Source organism: Phascolarctos cinereus, unplaced genomic scaffold (assembly GCF_003287225.1).
Source record: "Phascolarctos cinereus isolate Bilbo 61053 unplaced genomic scaffold, phaCin_HiC Scaffold_5;HRSCAF=322, whole genome shotgun sequence".
NCBI classification, from domain to species: domain Eukaryota; kingdom Metazoa; phylum Chordata; class Mammalia; order Diprotodontia; family Phascolarctidae; genus Phascolarctos; species Phascolarctos cinereus.
Window position 1 is genome coordinate 93,933,862 of NW_027555958.1, and position 19,333 is coordinate 93,953,194.

Sequence of the window (19,333 nt, forward strand, 5' to 3'; positions counted from 1 at the left end):
GGACTATCTCAAATACACAAATACACACTTAGTAACTGTCAAGTGAGGGGACTATCCTGGACTGGCCCAGGAGATGAAAGAAGGAAAGCAGCCACACTGTTGAAGGCAGGACATAAGCCACCTAACAGAAGGAGAGAACAGTTAGGCATTCCCCAACACACTGGAAGAGAGGCCAATGTGCAGAGTGACATCTTCTTCCCCCTCCCCACTCTGTCTCGGGATTTTTATTTTGGAAAATGACTCTGTGAGAAAGCAGTGGGAAGGACACTGTCACCTCTAGCTGGGTGACCTGGCTCAGGGTGAAACTGGAGATAGGGAAAGGCTCTCTTGTGATATCAGTTCAGAAAATTTAGTTTAAATACACTAGTTGACTGGAGAGAGAACTATTAAGGGAATACATAGCAATGTATATTACAAGCAGCTTTGGGTCCCATCTACAGAAACATAAAATCAGCTCAGGTTTTACCAAGCCTCTGGAAAAAAAAATGAAAGTTTGAGATTACAGAGCCATTTATGGTATTCTAGAAAAATACACATTGTGGAAAAACTCACAAAACAAAATCATTCCCACCCCGAGTTAGGGATGGTTTCATTTTTGTCTCTGCATTCTTAGTTTAGCCCATCTTTGCATGGCAGTCTTGGCAGCTTAATAAATGCTTGATAAATGGATAGTTAGATAAGAGTTACCTCTTTCCAGGCTCATGGGAGAGAGGTAAAATCCAAGGGATAAAACCATCTACCTTGCTGGAAGTATTGTTCCCGCCATCAACTGGAGGGCTGTCTGCCAAATCCCTTTCCCTGGTCCACCCACCCACTCGAGCCCCAAAGTTTGGAGGAGCAGAAGGGGAAGCCTTGAGAAGCCAGCAGCTAAACAAAAGTTTTACCTTGAAGGCTCTGTTCAGCACCTCCTCTCCTCCTCTGCTTCCCAACAGGTTAACGATCACTTGTTTTCCATACTGCTCTTTCAGAAGCATCATATGCCTGTAAGAGCAGCAGCAGCAGCAGCATGATGATGCCATTTCACCAATGAAACGAGACTGACTGCCCTGGTGGGGCACTGCTTTCCTGTGGTTGCAGAGCAAGAATGCTCCCGGACAGAGGACATCCCCCAAGGCTCAAGATGGGAAGAGAGGGTCCAATGAGGGCAAACAAGCTCCTCAAAGCAACCCTCAGTGTTACTGGGGTTCCATTTCACTCTAGAACATGTATGCCATATTTGTAAAAAAGTGTACTAAATCTAATTTTTTAAAAATACTACCTTAACTAAATCACCACACGGCAGTAATTGGTGGGTGATTAGACTTGATATTAGTGAGGTGGTGCTTTTTTTTTAAATTGGTACTACTAATTTACTAATCTTTTGCAAGTGAAGTAGAAGTAGTTGCCTTGACTCTTAATGACTAGTAATGACATAAATGCCATAAATGCCAAGCTCATATTCCATCCCCCATTACTGGTGTTATGAACACAAAATTAGATCAGCATTGAAATCTTTTCAAATTGAAGTCCCATCACTTATCCTGCCTGATGTATGCATTCTTCTCAATTTAGAAAATGGAGAGAGAAAAAAAGACTATAATCCATAAGTTTAATGAGTCTGATTATGCTTTAGGTTCATCATCTCCAAGGAAGAGAGGCAGCATGGACTATAGAATGGGTTTTTAACCCAGGGTCCACAGAGCCCATGGATAGATTTTTGAGAGTCAGTGAATTTAAATTAGAAAAAAAAAATTACAGCTCTATTTTCACTAACATCTAACTAAAATTTTGCACTTCCTTTTATGATGAATGTTGCCAAAAACCATTATTTTGAGAAGGGGTCCACAGGCTTCAGCAGACTGCTTAAGAGATCCATGACACGAAAGAGGTGAAGAAGCCCTGATAAAGTGGATAGAGAGCTGATCTTGAAGCCAGACAGAGTTGAATTCAAATTCTGCCTCTGATCCATCCTACCTGTACAATCCCAGGACCAGGACCTAAGCTCTCCTTTCGGTGCTCTGGAGAAGGACAAGCTACATTGCTTGAGGCAATCTCCTTACCTGGGAGTTCCTTATACAAATAGGAGTTCCCTATTTCAATGAATTCATCAGTTTAGGACCCTATCCCTATAATCTAGAAAAGTACTGAATTTAGCCCAAAAAAGGTACCAGTGAAACTTTCAACCAGACAGTGAAAACAATCAGCTACTAAGGTATTAAACACAAATATGTCCTTTGTCCTTTACTATTGGCTTTCTTTTATAAAAAAAAATAACAACTGAAATTTTAATAACATTGTCAGGAACGTTTTTATACCAATAGGAAAAAAAATAAATGCTTCCTTTATTCTAGAGCACTTCAAAGAATACAAATGACTGCAAAGCAAGTCATAGTTAAACAGACCTTCCTCCCTTTCTTCTTTCCTTCCTTCTTCCTTTCCTTCATGCCTTCTTCCCTTCCTCCTTTCTTTCCTCCCTTATTCCTTTCTTTCTTTCCTTCCTTCCTTCCTCCCTTGCAAACAGCACTGGTGTTCAGATTTTTTTCTTTGGGAGGATGAGGGACAGCACTGTGTGTGTACCTTGATTACATAAAGTTGTTTAGTGGACCTGGAGATTTTAGGAAATGCTTATCAGTCATATTTCTATTCTATGCACTAGGGCATAATTACCATGATCAATAGCTAAATACATATTCTAGTATCCAGACCTAAAAGACATTGAGGCAATGACTTTCAAAGCATTTCCACATACAAACACCTCTTCTGATCTTCATGGCAACCATTTGTAGCAGCCAAGGCAGATGATCTTATCCTCATTTTACAGATGGAAAAACCCAGGCTCTGAGAGATTAAGGGATTTGCCTATGGTCATACAGCTAATAAGGTACAGACTAGGAACCCGAAGGCATAGACACTGACTCCTAATGTATTATTCTTTCTATTAGGCAATGCTTGCTGCCTTCCAACTGAGGAATTGCAATTAAAGGAATAAAATGAGCTAAACAGAATAAAGGTTAACTATGTGAATGTAACCAGGTTTAGCCCCTTCTTAACTCATACCAAACCCTAGTAACAACCTTTCCCTTTCCACCAAAAAAAAACACCAAAACTCAACAGAGTTCAGTAACACTGATGGCCTTGCCTTAGCAAAACATTCCCCAGCCCCCACAACTTTTAAATTTTTTTTGGGCAGCGTAGGCCTATTCTCATAGCCTTAATATGTTTGGCATGAATCAAATATCAACATACATGGAACACACACAAAAAAACCAAGAGTTTGGTCATGTGAACTTCAAAAGAGATTAAAAAAAAAACACTCTCTAAATCAGCACAGATTTTTAAAAATTCTGTTCTCAGCTCTAAAAACATCAAAAGACTGAAAAATTAACAGATCCTGGTCACGCCACAGCAAAGAGTAAATCTGGGGACATCTTGTAACAATATGCTTAGTAAGGTCTGTAACATTCCAAATGAAAGATGATGGCATAAGGAACAACACAACTCCTCCAGAAATTTGAGAATATCACAGATTTAGAGTTGGAAGGGACCATGGAGGGTACTGGGTCAAACCTCCTCATTTTACTGATAAGGAAACTGAGATCCAGGGAGGTTATGAGACTTTCCTAAAGTCATAAAGGTAACAAGTGTCTGCAGTGAGGATTTGAGCCTACCCAGGTCTTCATAACTCCAAGTGCAATGCTGATAGGATGAAATGTCTCTTATTAAAAATCCAAGCTTCCCTGTGAGAATGCTGATATTTGCTTAGCTCTCTTCAAAAAATTGTAGGGCTTTTGTTTAACAGTTTACATGAAATTGGCACTGATTTGTTACCAATGGGATTAATTAAGGCAAATTCCTCATTCCTCCACTTAAAAAATGTTAATTCAAAATGAGGAACACCTCAATATAGCAAGGATTTAAATGAATAGTGCTATAAAACTGATTGCATAAAGAAAATGACAATCTCACATTTCATACCCTAAAGGGAAAATAGGACATTTAGAAAACTCTTCATATGAGCTACACTTTCAATAGCAACTGCTAACAAATAAATAAATAAAGCCATGAATGAGGGAGGTTTGATTACCATTAACACGTATACCCATGAATGTCTGGGGCAGAAGAAAGACTGTTCATTCTTGCTGAAGACCCCACACACATTTATCAGAGCAGTACCACGAACTAGAGAATTTTAAAGGTCACAAAAAGGTAACGAAAATATAAAATGCTGATCCTTAAGCAGGCTTTGTGAAATAGGCCTCTTTCTCTTGAGATACTCAGTACCTGCCACAATGTCTTAGACAGAGGAGGCTCTAAATGTGTGTTTTTTGTTAGCTATTTCCCCAGCTAACTATAAAACTCCATTTCCTTAAGACATAATTCCTATAATTTAGATTGTCTTTTTCTTTAATTAGCCCATATGGGTGAGACTTTACCCATTAGAAAGCACATACTAATATTTGCAAAGTATTACTTTATCATTATCATCTCTGGTCTGGGCAATCCTTTGGCAAATAAAACAGTCATTTTGAAAAAAAATGAAAACTGAGTCACAAAATAACGAACTACTCAAAGTGTCCCTCTGACTCAGTGATAAATCCTGATTCAAGGCACATAGTCCAGTGCTGTGTTCACTGAGTCACTGTCTTTCTGAATGAAAAGGATTTTGCTGATTTTGCTAAAAGATAACGCGATTAAAAAAAAAAAGTCCTACCTGTCAAAAGCAGGGGCATTTGCTTCTAGACCTCGGTTAAGTTTCAGATGATGAGAGCCAACCTAGTGGAGAAAAAAAGCAAATATGAGTCCCAAAGACAATAATTCCTTTGTAAGCCTTGCTTCTGGGTGTTTCAATTAAATATCCCATAAAATTCAAGTCTGGGAGACCACAGCACTTCTCCTCATGTCCATCTGCCAAAGATGAATTTAGCAGCTCCCCTAGATGTCCCTGGTAGGGCAAGAGGAGTGGAGGTCGTGGAGAATATTTGACTCATTCTGTATACATAGTACCCTAAGTGTCAAAGGTGCTTGAAACTCAAGTCCTGATGTCCCATTTGCTGTAGCTTTATCATCACACACAAAGAGCCCACTTACATGAGATGTATGATGTAAATGAAATGAGAAAAGCTGCATTTGCAAAATTTATAATTTCCAACTGTATTATCTCTTCCTTAGGGCAGAACAAAAATGCCTAGACAATAATCTTAAAGCCAGGTCTCCAAATGTGGGAATTTCCAACCCATTATTAGATAAGGAGAAACTGTGGTCAAGGTATTCACTTGAAATCAAGCTAAGAAATCCTGCTTAAGGAAGAGAAATTGCTTATGCAGGTTAGTTGCCCATTTTTGTTCTAATAAGGATGGCCAAACTTCCCTGGAAATTCTAATTAGCATAATGTGTTCAACCAATTACTGAGCACCCACAGTATGAAAGGCATAGAGTTGGGTGCTGTGGAGGACGCAAAGCTATTCCTTACCATGAAGGAATTTATAAAAGTTTATAACGCAGAAATGCATCGATAACTATAATAAAAATATAATAAAATATTTATTATATATAATACAATATAATAAATAGAATAATAAATATTCTATTACAATAGAATGTAAAGGTTCAATAAGGATGTTAATTCCTTGAGGGAGAGCCTCTTTTTATTTTTCTTTGTATCCCTGGTGCTGGCACAGAGAGAGTGTTCACTAAATGACCTGACTGACTGACTGCTTGAAAAAATACTATGAAAATCCAGAGGGGAACAGGCAAAGAAGAAACAAAGCTATCACTCTTTGCAGATGACATGATGATATACTTAGAGAATCCTAGAGAATCAAGTAAAAAACTACTTGAAATAATAAACAACTTTAGCAAAGTTGCAGGCTATAAAATAAACCCACATAAATCATCGGCATTTCTATACATTACCAACAAAGCCCAATGGCAAGACATAGAAAGAGAAATTCCATTTAAACTTACTGTAGACATTATAAAATATTTAGGAGTCTACCTCCCGAAACAAACCCAGGAACTCTATGAACACAATTACAAAACACTTTTCACACAAATAAAATCAGATCTAAATAATTGGAAAAACATCAGTTGCTCATGGGTAGGCGAGCTAATATAATAAAAATGACAATCCTACCTAAGCTAATTTACTTATTCAGTGCCATACCAATCAAACTACCAAAAATTATTTTATAGAGTTAGAAAAAATAATAACAAGATTCATTTGGAAAACAAAAGGTCCAGAATATCAAAGGAACTAATGAAAAGAAATGCAGGGGAAGGTGGCCTAGCAATTCCAGATCTTAAATTGTATTATAAAGCAGCAATCATCAAAACTGCTTGGTACTGGCTAAGAAATAGAGGTGGATCAGTGGAATAGGTTAAATATGCAAGACACAGTAGTCAATGACTATAGTAATCTATTATTTGATAAACCCAAAGACCCCAGCTTCTGGGATAAGAACCCACTCTTTGAAAAAAACTGCTGGGAAAACTGGAAAAGAGTATGGCAGAAACTAGGCATAGACCCAAATCTCACACCATATACCAAAATAAAGTCAAAATGGGTTCATGACTTAGATATAAAGGCTGACACCATAAGTAAACTGGGAGAACAAGGAATAGTTTACCTATCAGATCTATGGAGAACAGAAGAATTCATGACCAAACAGGAGATAGAGAACATTATGAAAAGCAAAATGGATAATTTTGATTACATTAAATTGAAAAGTTTTTGCACAAACAAAGCCAATGCAACTAAGATTAGAAGGAAGGTAGAAAATTGGGAAAGAATTTTTACAACCAGTCTCTCTGATAAAGGCCTCATTTCTAAAATATATAGAGAATTAAAACAAATTTATAAGAACACAAGCCATTCCCCAATTGATAAATGGTCAAAGGATATGAACAGACAGTTCTCAGATGAAGAAATTAAAGCCATCTATAGTCATATGAAAAAATGCTCTAAATCATTATTGATTAGAGAAATGCAAATCAAAACAACTCTGAGGTACCACATCACACCTATCAGATTGGCCAACATGACAAAACAGGAAAATGATAAATGTTGGAGAAGATGTGGGAAAATTGGAACACTAATGCATTGTTGGTGGAGTTGTGAAATGATCCAACCATTTTGGAGAACAATTTGGAACTATGCCCAAAGGGCTATAAAAATGTGCATACCCTTTGATCCAGCAATAGCACTTCTAGGGCTATATCCCAAAGAGATCAGACAAATGGGAAAAGGACCCACATGTACAAAAATATTCATAGCAGCTCTTTTTGTGGTGGCAAAGAATTGGAAATTGAGAGGATGCCCATCAATTGGGGAATGGCTGAGCAAGTTGTGGTATATGAATGTAATGGAATACTATTGTGCTATAAGAAATGATGAACAGGCTGACTTCAGAAAAACCTGGAAAGACTTGTATGGTCTGATGCTGAGTGAAGTGAGCAGAACCAAGAGAACTTTGTACACAATAACAGCCATGTTGTGCGATGACTAATATTGATAAACTTAACCCTTCTCAGCAATACAAGGATCTAAGACATCCCCAGAGGCCTTGTGATGGAAAATGCTATCCACATCCAAAGAAAGAACTAGAATTGAATCACTATCATTTTTTTCTCTTCTGTTGAGTTTTGTTTCTCTTTCTGATGGTTCCTCCTATTGGTTTTAATTTTTACTTACAACTTCACTAATGTGAAGATATGTTTAATAGGAATGTAAATGTATAGCCCATATGAGATTGTGCACCGTCTTGGGGAGGGAGGGTGGTGGGGAGGAAGGGGGAGAAAAATTTTAAACTCAAAAGCATATGGAAGTGATTGTTGATAAATCAAAATAAATTAATAAAATTTAAAAAAAAAAAAAGAAAATCTAGAGGGGAGAAAGATTACCTCTGGTGTGGGTAGAAGAGTGGCGATTCAAGGGAGACCCCAAGTAGAGGGGACAGCATAAGCAAAAGAATGGAATAAGGAAAACTCAAGGCAGTGGTTTGGGGGAGGGGGAGAGAGAGGGGAAGAGGACCAGAAAGTAATTGGGTTTGTCTAGAGCAAAGAACAGTCCTAACAGACCATCAGGAAGACTGGAAAGGCAGATTAGGGGACCAAATCATGGAGGGTTTCAGTGACAGGCTAAGTTATTTAAACATTATTTAATCTTTTGTGGCTAAGAACTAAAGGTTTTGAACAGAAGGGGGTGATATGATCAAGGTAGCACTTTAGAAGAAGTAATCTGAAAGCTTAAGCATAAATGGGAGGAAGGAGAGATTAGAGGTAGGGAAGACCATTTTTACTGCAATAGTCCAGGAGAAAGGCACTTGGCAGTGATGGCAGCAAGAAACAAGCAGAAGGGACAGATGAAAGAAAAAATTGTGTGCCTATCAATCAGGAAACGGCTAAACAAAATTATGGTATATGAATGTGATGGAATACTATTATGCCACAGGAAATAATAAATCAATCAACAAACATTTATTAAGTATTTATTAGATGCCAGTGATCATGCTAAGCACTGGGGATATAAAATGAGGCAAAAAAAAACCAGTCCCTGCCCTCAAGGACCTTACAATCTAAAGGGGGTCATTTCAGACAAGCCTGAGAAGACTTGTGTGAACTGATACAGACTGAAGTGAGCAAAACCAGAACAATTTATACAATAATGACAACAGTGAATAAAGCACTGACCTTAGAGTCAGGAGGACTTGAGTTCAAATACAGCCTCAGAAACTTACCATCTGTGTGACCCTGGGGGAGTCACTTAACCCCAGTTCCCTCAAAAATAATTGATTTCAAAAGATATTGTAGAGATGGGATTTTATAAGTCTTAGTAACAAACTGGATGAGGAGAGTGAAGGAAAGGAAGAAGTCAAGGAGGACATTAAGGATTTTAAGCCTTTTTGTGAACAGAGATGGAACAGAAATGATACTCTTTTATTCCTGACTTTGCCTAAAGGAATCCTTACCGAAAAAAAAACCACACCACATAATAGAGCTGTCTCCTCCATGTTTTTGGAAAAAGCAAGCTAGAAAATTATTTTCAGATCAATAGATTTAGAAATTATTAAGGGAAGTTCTACATGTTCCCTGTTCATAAAGGTGCCATAAGTCACCATTCCCAGAATGCCACTGAGTACAAAGACAGATGGTGGCTATGGTAACTGGGCTGTGAACAGAAATATTTCTGGGCCAAAGGTGAGAACTTGAAGAAGGCAAGGCCAAAATTATCTAATTGCCTATAACTATCATGTTTTTGTTTTCTGAATACCAACAATACCTGGCTGAGGAAATGAATTAATAGTTATCCCCAAATTCAAGTCTTTAATTTCAAAGTCTTTTATGGTTAACGTAGAAAAGAGAAATCCTATTCCATTACGCAATCCAAGAGTTGCTTCATGTCTCTAGAGCTTAGAGTAAGAAATCCTATCAGTACCTTGGGCCAAAGCATTCTCACTCCTTCCTTTCCCCTTTCCCCCACCTTCGAGGGACACTACAAGAGATCATTCACAGAGATTCAAAGAAAAGAACTGTAGTTTCACGTTGGTCTGTCAGATCTCTAGTTCTCTCCTAGGATGGAGGCTTAGGTTGTTTAACATTTTTAAGAGTCTTTCTCATGGGGGCATGGTAAGAAACAAGTCTTTAAAAACGAATCAGGGTTTCAACGACTAGGATGGGTGTCTAAGTATTAATATGACAGGTCATACATTTTTACTTTATGAAACAAATACCTCTTTTTTCATTCAAGAAAAATCTTAAGTATTTGACAAAGGTAGAAAAAAATCAACAACAAGGAAGGATTTGGGAAGAGGCCCAAAATGGGTGTTCAGTGATATTCTGATCAATAATGATGTTGAATATTTCACATTTAAAATTTACTTTTTTTTGGTAAAATATGCCTTTTTATTTTTGCAATTCTGGATATTGGTTGCTCTTAGAAGTCTGTAGAAGTTTCTTATAGATTCTGCATGTCAAAGTCAAATAATTAAATTGTTCCTGTTTAAAAAATATGTATATATGACAAGCTTTCTCTCTCTGTCTCTCTGTCTATGTGCGTGTGTGTGTGTGTATGTGTGTAAAATTACACATAGAGACAAATAGATTGCTTTCACTATATATACACTACACACACTCACATATATGTGTGTGTGTGTGTACACACACACACACATACACACACACACATACATATATAGAGATAGATCTAGAACTGTGAATTTCACTGTTAGATTTCTTTTTTCCTGAACCTGAATCATGACATCTTTTAAACTCTCAGTAATGAGCACCATAGATGTAAACTTCTCATTATCTTCATCCAATCTGCAGGCAACAACTGTGTCTGGAGTCCTGTTATTTCAATCACATACAGTGCCAAGCACTGTACCAAATATTGTGGGAAGCTGCTAAACACACAAACAAACAAATAAACAAGTATTTATTAAGTGCCAGATGCTATGCTAAGTGTCAGGGATACAAAGAAAGGGAAACAAACAAGCAGCCCAGTCTAATGATGATAGACCATGTGAACAGCCATGTACCAAGCACACACAGGGTAAATCGGAGATAACTTCAAAGGGAAGGCACCATTAAGGAACAAAAAAGCCTCCTTTCAGAAGGTAAGATGAGCTGAGATTTGAAGGAAGCCAGGGTAGCTAAGAGGTGGCGAGGAGAAGGGAAAGAGTTCCAAGAATGGGGGACTGTCAATAAAAATGCCTGGAGTCAGGAGATGGAATGTTATGCATGAGGAACAGCAGAAGCCAGCATCACTGGATCAAGGAGAATATGGAGATGAATAAGGTGTAACAAGCCTGGAAAGGGAGGAAGGGGCCAGGCTGAGAGGGGCTCTGAACCCCGAAAAAGAATTTCACGTTTGATCTTGGAGACCACTGGAGTTTGTTTTGAATAAGTGGGTGACACATGGTCAGAACTGCACCTCAAGAAGATCAATTTAACAGATGAACTGGAGTGGGGAGAGACTTGCGATGATGTTTGTCTGCCTTTACACGCTTTCCCCACCCCCACCCTAAGAGTGAACTCAGGAAGGAAGGTCTCCATCCACGGAGACACAAGTTATCACTCAGGGCTCAAAGGAGAAAGATGAACACCACCAGGGAGCAGAAGTGGGAGAAAACAAACAAACAAGCAAAAAAAAAAAGTGGCCTGATCTAAATGCATTTTCCTCCCCTGCATCCCAAACAAAGGATCAGAAGATCATACATCTAAAGCTGGATGGTACTTCAGAGGCCAACCGGCTCATTTTACAGATGAGGAAACTGAGATTAAGTGATTTGCGCAAGGCAAAAGAGATAGTAAGACCAGAGACAGAATTTGAACCCAGATTCTCTGACTCCACAGCCACAGTAGAGTTTTTCTGTTCCACCATACTGCCTCACTGCTGAGAAAGCAGCAGAAACATTAATCCTGAGGTGAAACCAATACTCTCTCAGATGCCTCGGACAAGGCAAAGCTTAGGGAAGGCAGAATGACGGAACACTGCAGTATCCAGGAAGCTGAGAAAAGTTTGAATCCTGGCAGGAGAAAGAGACCCCCTATATCCCTGAACCAGATGGCATCGGATTACTTCCACCTATGCCCCTGAGGCGCGAGGGACTGGAGTCAAGGCATTATCAGGCCAAAAGGAAGGCGGAACCCTAAGAAAGCACAGGGGTTAGATCTGAACTCTGGAAGGTGGAAACAGGAAACCTCGAGACCTCCGACCAAATAAAAGACAACTCAGACTTGTGTAACACATTTTAGTTTATAAAAGGTGTTTTGACACCTATACTCAGCTCTCCTTTGGTAGTCAGTCCCGTCTCTCCGACTCCCACAGCCTGTCTTTTCCTATGCACCCGTGAGTCCAGCCCCAGCCCCAGTCCCAGTCTGCCCCATTTCAACACAGAGAATGAACTCTCCGTGCTCCCAAGTCACCTTTCCTTAAGGTCCCTGCTGTCTCCTCACTCCATATCATCTGACCTTAAGCTTGGGGTTTCAACATACGTCCTGGAATCAAGTTACTGCTGGCACACATCTCAGGGAATAGTGCCTGTTGCTTCTTTTTTAGTTTCCTTCTTTCTCTCCATTCCCTTCCCTCCCACCCCCTACTCTGCTTTCTATTGAGCCAATTTTGTACTTGGCTTATTACTCACTTCTCAGGCCCTGAAGAAATTACTTCAGCAAGATGTTCAGAGTCTCTAAAGCTCCCAACAAACACATTGGTGTGCTACACAAAGTGGATCTTATACACACACACACACACACAAACACACTCCCAGGCACAGCAAAAGATCTTTGGGTACTGTTGGCATGACTTATCATAGGATCATAAATTTACAGCAGGAAGAGATTTTAGAGGTCATTTAGTCTAGCCCCTCTCATTTTACAGAGAAGTTTAATGACTTCCCAAGGTAACACGATGAGTCAATTTCGGAGGCAGGATTTGAATTCAGGTCTTCTAATCCAATCCACTCTATTGCGGTGAGCCAACAGGCGCCTGTGGGCCAAATCTGGCCCACTGCCCATTTTTGTGCAGCCCCTCGAGCTAAGAATGGTTTTTACCTGGATAAATACAACACAGCCCATGCAACAGTAGATTGGCGACCCTTGCACTCTTACCACACTGCCCAAAGCCACAGAGAGAATAAATGGCAAGGCTGGCATTTGAACTCAGATCCCTTGGTTCCATATCCACTCCTTTTTTCTCATGGCACTTCACTACCTCTAGTTCCATTTCTGAATTGTTTTCCCTTACTAGCCTTGTTTCTGTTTTGGTACTCCTAAACCTCCTTGGCTCTTTCCACTCTACCTCCCTGCTTTGCCATCATAAACGGGTAACTTTGGGAGAAAGGGATATGGAAAGACATTTAAGGTCAAATACGCCCCAACTTTTGAGGTTGTGTTTGACAAAGATGTCACTGTATATAAGTGTCATTCCTATTCTTGCTTGCCACTTTAAGTGAAACATCTTTTGCCAAATCTTTTTAATTTCAGATTACTTCAGCCCAATGGTTCTCTCTCTCTCTCTCTCTCTCTCTCTTTTTTTTTTTGGTGAGGCAATTAGGGTTAAGTGACTTGCCTAGGTTCACACAGCTAGGGAGGGTTATATGTCTGAGGCCGGATTTGAACTCAGGTCCTCCTAACTCCAGGGCAGATGCTCTATCCGCTGCCAGTGGTTCTCAAAGTACAGTCTAGGGACCCCTGGAGATCATCAAGACACTTTCAGGGCATCTGTGATTGAAACTATTTTCATAATAACACTAAGATGTTTTAATTTCTAATATGGTAGATATAACCCACGTGAACAAGAGCTCTTCTAGGTCCTGAATAATTTTTAAGAATGTGAAGGGGTCCTGGAACCAAAAAGTTTGAAAACAGCTGCTCTAGGCTAATGCTATACAGTCAGGGGAATAAAAAAAAATGTATGCTAATATGAAGGAATAAAATGTAGGCAACAAAAGGAGGCAGCAATGATGATATAATCAGCCACACCCACCATGTTTAATCCATATTTAATTTGCTCCAAGCCCTGTTTTCACTTGAACTTGTGACACATATACTTAGTCACCAATAGGTTTCTACTGACAAGAAATGTAATGATTTCTTTGACTAGCCTATAAACAGCAACATAAAATATACAAGCAAGTAACCCAAACCAAGCTAGAGATGGATTTTTGAAAGCAAAACTCTTCTGAGGCTATTTATAACCTGAAAAATCCATTAACATGTACATAGTTACTTTTCCCTCTAGCTTTCATGGTTCAGATGCAGTTATTAAAAGCTCATGACTACTAAACAAGGACAGAATAAGCATAGTTTTAAAATGATATTTTAAAAGTACAACTTCTAAGGCAGAATATATATAGAAATGCACCTACATACAATGGCAGGACTAAGGATGTTTCTCCAAGATATGTCTCCTCACAGACTCAGAGACTACGAGCTAAATTCCAAAGTAGAGATCCAACACTTGGTTTCTCATTACCTATTTGAAGGGAAAGGTTTGCCCATTAAAGAATGAAAAAGCTAAAACTGACTTTCAGGTCTACATTTCAGGTGGCCCTGGTCAAAGAAGGCCTCATCTTCCTATGAGTATGTATCATATTTAGGAATTAGCACTAGGTAGGGTTTCTTCTTTCTTTTAAGTTTTACTGATGCCTTTGGTTTTTGCATCACAGATAGACCTCCTCCCTCCGAGAACCTCTCCCCCAAGGAAGTATCCTACTATAACAAGGAAGAACAGTTGAGCAAAACCAAGCCATATAGCTACCACAGACAGCACGGGCAAACCATGTTCCATAACCTCTTCAAGAAAAGGAAGATAACTCATTTCCTCCTCTCTTTTCTCCAAGGCCAAATACCATATGAAAAAAAGAACTTTTCATTACCTCTAATGTAAAACTTATTCATTGGGTTCCTATTACCCGAACCTACAGCAAAGCCTTTTCTGATCTCCCTTAATTCTAGTGCCTTCTCTTATAGACTATTTCCTATTTATCCTCTATGTGCCTTATTTATACATAGCTGTTTACAGGATGTCTCCATTAGATAGTGAGCTCCCCAAAGGCAGGGATTGTCTTTTACCTTTCTTTGTACCCCCAGCACTTAGCGTGGTGCTTGGCACATAGTAAGCTAAATGACTATTACGTTCTAGTCACTTTAGGACCAACCCCCCAAGAAACTTAATCTTGACAAGTAAGTTCTTCCTGGTGGTCCCTTCTATTTTGATTGCATTACCAAAGTATAGTCAGATAAATGCCACAAGCATCACATACACTTGAATTTCAATGAGGCAGATCCAAACAGGTCTTTCATGGTATAATGTCCCTATGCCCAAGATGGAGAGACATGGGCATATCTGCACTGGAACTAACCAGGCCAAGGATGGTTTGATAGTGACCTGAAGGGAGGCCTCCAGGGACATGCAGAAGAATTTGCCTAACATTTTTTATCAATTATTTGAAGACAGATGGTATTTTTAATCAAACAAACTGATGACACTAAGATGGGAAAGATAGTTAATAAATTACATTATAGAATCAGGATCCAAAAAGATATCAACAGATTAGAATGATGAGCTAAATCAGATACAATGAAATCTTTACTGATTTCACTTTTTTTTAAAAGGAGAATGGGTCACTCCATCCTCACCACTGAAATGCAGTGGCCATTCATAAGCCCAAACCTATTGCTGACTGGCATGGGATCTCTGACATGCTCCATTTCTGACCTGAGCTAATTTGGCCCTCCTTAGGCAGCCTGGTGGTCCCTAGATCTTGGAGGCTCATCATATCAGTGTCTGACTTTGTATTAACTACCCAATCAGCTCTAGCCCTACTGCAATTCAGAACTCTAGAGCTCAAGAGACTTACCAGCCTCAGCCTCCCCAGGCGTAGGCTAGTGATCTCATTATTTCAAAGATCTGAGATGGGTATATTCCCTTTACTTATGCAGATGACAACATTTCTGCACCATAAAAGATAAGCTGCTATGGCTAACCAAAAAAAAAATGTATCACCTGTCAACCAATCTTCCAGCAATGAGCCTCCCTGAATTTAGCTAAGAGGGTCCTTGGATGACTGAGCCTGTTCTCAAAGCCCTTTCAACTGCTGGAGCTTATACTCCACTGGTATGGCTGCCAAGAACCAACGGGCACCTTCAGGCCATGACACAGGATGGCATTTTAGCAGAGGAAGGTGAAACCCAATAGGGATAAATATTATGCTTATCCCTATTAAAATCTGAAGTGATAGGCATCAGAAGACCTGGGTCCAAGTGTGTCTCTGGGCAAGTTACTTAGCATCTCGACGCCCCAGACAACTCTCCAAGACAGCAAGTTGCCATGCTCACCTTTATTGGTAAAAGGAGTTTCCTGACTAGAAGTTTCTGATACAAATGAAATCATATATCCAGTCCCTGTTAAGTATTACACTTTTGTTCAGAAATCCAACTCCACAAAGACAAAATGGGGGGAAGTGTCCCCATGCGCTTCGGGGCCTGTTCCAAGGTAAGCTCTTAACAAATGCTTGCTGATTGACCCCTAAGTGTAACTGTAAGCTCACTTACCAATCACGTGGCATGGCTGTCATACAAACTGATGTGGTCTCAAGAAACATTAACAGAAGTCTCCAACACAGTGCCTTGTGGAATTAAAAGTTCACCATGAGAACACAGGCTCCTTGAAGCCAAGGACTGAATTTTTAAAGTCATATCCCCAGCACCTCGCATAACGCTTGACACATACTCAGTGCTTAAAAAATCCTAATTGACTGACTAATGGAATGAAGGCGGAAATATGTTAAGAGACAGAAGCACTGGGGCACTAGAAGAGAGAGAGGCATATGGATTCCTTTTGCAGTTCTTGTTACTGGGGAAACAGTTGAGAAACTGCATTTCTGTAGAGGTGACAGGGGTATCAGGAATTAGGAGCAGGACTTGTGTATGAATGCTGGTGGAATGCAAAGACCAACCATTATTTACTGAGCAGAGCATATGAACAAAGAGTGTTACAAACGTGATTGCTGGGGAAGAGACTGGGAATATATAAGGTACAGTCATCACCTGTAGGGTATGCTCTTAGGGATCACCATCGTCCTCTCATGATGATTAGTGATGGTGTTATCTGACATTTATGTAGCACTTTAAGGGTTGGAAAGTCTTTTAAATGCATGATCTCGTTTGAACTTGACAACAGCCCTGTGAGGGTTGGTACTAATGGGTATTAAAATGAGGAAGCTGAGACTTAGAGAGATTGTCTCTCATGGTCAGGTTATGGTCACGTGATTATTAAGAAGAAAGGGTGTGATTTGAATGTGTACTGACTCCAACTTTAGCAATTCTTTCCACTGGCTCTTCCCTTACACCTTGTATCTTCAGTGGGAACACACAAGGGATGTCCACAAGCACTGAGGTCTGGGAGGGTTCTGGGAATGAAGTGGGATGGGTGGTGGGATGTCCTTTGAATTACTATAGATCCAATACACAGAGCATGTACAAGTTCCGGTAACGAGAAGGAATAAAGAGATATTAGATCTAGCCTCGTATTGTCTATTGTATCACATTCCCAGAGCAGGGTGTTGCCTAATGCCAACACTGTGAGGCATTCATAACTCATGCTACCCAGTGTTCTCTGTCCTAACCACTGCAGTATTGTGATTGGAGTGCCACATTTTAGGAAGGCTATTGACAAATTAGAACGAATCCAAAAGAGGACAGCCAGAGTGATGTCCATTTTCAAGACCATGCTTTTAAAAAAAATAGGTAAAAAATATTGGGGATATTGGACTGTGAGCTTCTTGAGAGCAAAGACTATTTTTTTTGCCTTTCTTTGTATCTTCTATGCTTCAAATAGTGCCTAGCACACATCAGGTGCTTAATTAATGATTATTTACTGAACAACCAACATCCACTTTGGAGAAGAAAAGTCTTGTGGGCCGAAGGGTAAGAAAAGGTGGCAGTGGAATGTACTAATTGTCTTCAAGTATGTAAAGAGCTTTCATGTAAGAATAGGTAGATTTTTATTCAACATAAGGAAGAACTTAGTAATTAGAGTTGTCTAGAAATGGAATGAATTCTCTCAAGAGAGAATGACTTTGTTAGACAAGCTTTTTGAATCAGATGTTTTTCTTTGTCACAAGGGAGGATTAAACATGGGGGTGGATGGGGTGGAAATGATTTTGCTATAAAGACAGATAGAATGAATTTTTAAAAATAAAAAGATAGTGACTTCCCATCAGGGAAGAATTCTTAATCAAACAAGGGATAGGCTATAAAAGATGACAGACACTTTTGACTACATAAAATTAAAATGCTTTTGCATAAATAAAAATCGGTGAAGACACCTGAATTATTAGAGAAGTGGTGAAGTGGAAAAACATTTGCACAAAAAATAACTGATAAAACTCCAATATCCAAAATATATAAGGAATTGACACTATATAGGGGATATAACAGTAAGAGTTAAATATATAAATACATATAAATATTAAATATATAGGGAATATAGCACTAAGAGCTATTATTCAATGAATAAGTGATCAAAGGATATAAAGTTTTCAAAAGATGATTTGCTAACTACAAACGTTTGCCTAAAATCAAGTTCCAAATTATTTAAAACAACTTTGAAGTTTTACTCCTTGCATGTTGACAATGATGAAAAAAAGAATGGAGATAGTGTTGGAGGGGCTGTACAAGGACATTCATGCGTGATTAGTGAAACTACTAAGCGGTTGAATCCATTCTGAATTTCAATTTGGAATTATTCAAGAAAAGGGACAAAAAAGTACCACATCCTTTGACCCAGAAATCCCACTACCAGACATGGAAGCTAAAGACAGACATAAAGGTCCAGTACATACCAAAAACAATCCTCTTAATGGATCGTATTATAGTAAGTAGCAAAGAACCAGAAACAAAGAATACATACCCAACAATTGGGGAATGGTAGAAAAACTTATGGTGTATGAAAATTATGTATTATTACTGCACTGAAAGAAACAACAAATATGAGGAATTCAGAGAAATATGGAAAGATTTGTGTAAATTGGTGTAGAACAAATGAGTAGAAGCAAGACAGAACACTATAGATAACAACTATAATTATGCAAGTAAATAGATCACTAAAAGGAACTGAATTCTGAGGAATGGAAAAACCAATGAAGGTCCTGGAAGAGAGATAACGAAACACAGAGGTGGCTGAATTCTAGGATAGCATTTTTTCTATGCTGTCAGTATTTATATTGAACATTTGGAGGGGTGGGGGTGAGAAACAGTTGAGATAAAGCTAAAATGCATCAACAAAATATTTTTGTCTTTGTTTTGTTTCAAAGACAAAGCTAATGAGTTCTACTGGAAGTGTTTAAGGGCAGGCTAGATAGTCAATTGTCAGGGACTTTATACCAAGATTCAGGTTAGGGTTAGACCTGAGAAGCCTTTTAAATTCTCTTCCAATTCTAGGATTCGGTGAAACCTTCAATTTTGAAGACTCATGGGGAGGAGGGAGGTTAATCAACACACAAGCTCAATGAATCAAAGCCATAAATTGTCTGCTTACAATGTTTACATCAAGGAAGAACATAGTCTATTTTACTCTGCACTGGTCAACCTGCATTTGAATTATTGGTGTTCAAGTCTGTATACCACATTTTCAAAGTAACACTGACAAACAAGTGAGGGACCAGGAAGGCAAAGGGTCTGAAAATAGCACACTAATAAAGCTAAAGTAGCTAAGGATGTTTAGCTTGGATAAGGCAAAAAAGCAAACAAACAAACAAATAAATAGGGTCATTAAAGGAATCCTTAAAGATTTTAAAGTTTTAATGCAAAAGACTGAATGTTCTGTGTACCTCCAGAGAACAAAATTGGC

The 19,333-nt window shown here is 39.0% G+C and overlaps 1 protein-coding gene across 1 annotated transcript in view; it reads right to left on the reverse strand.

The window, feature by feature from the left end:
- Positions 1–19,333, reverse strand: part of SYNJ2 (synaptojanin 2) — a 145,141-nt gene that overhangs the window by 50,945 nt on the left and 74,863 nt on the right. The window contains 2 exon segments of the mRNA XM_020986684.2: positions 885–981; positions 4,691–4,752. Of these exon segments, the coding sequence (XP_020842343.1) occupies positions 885–981; positions 4,691–4,752 (159 nt within the window).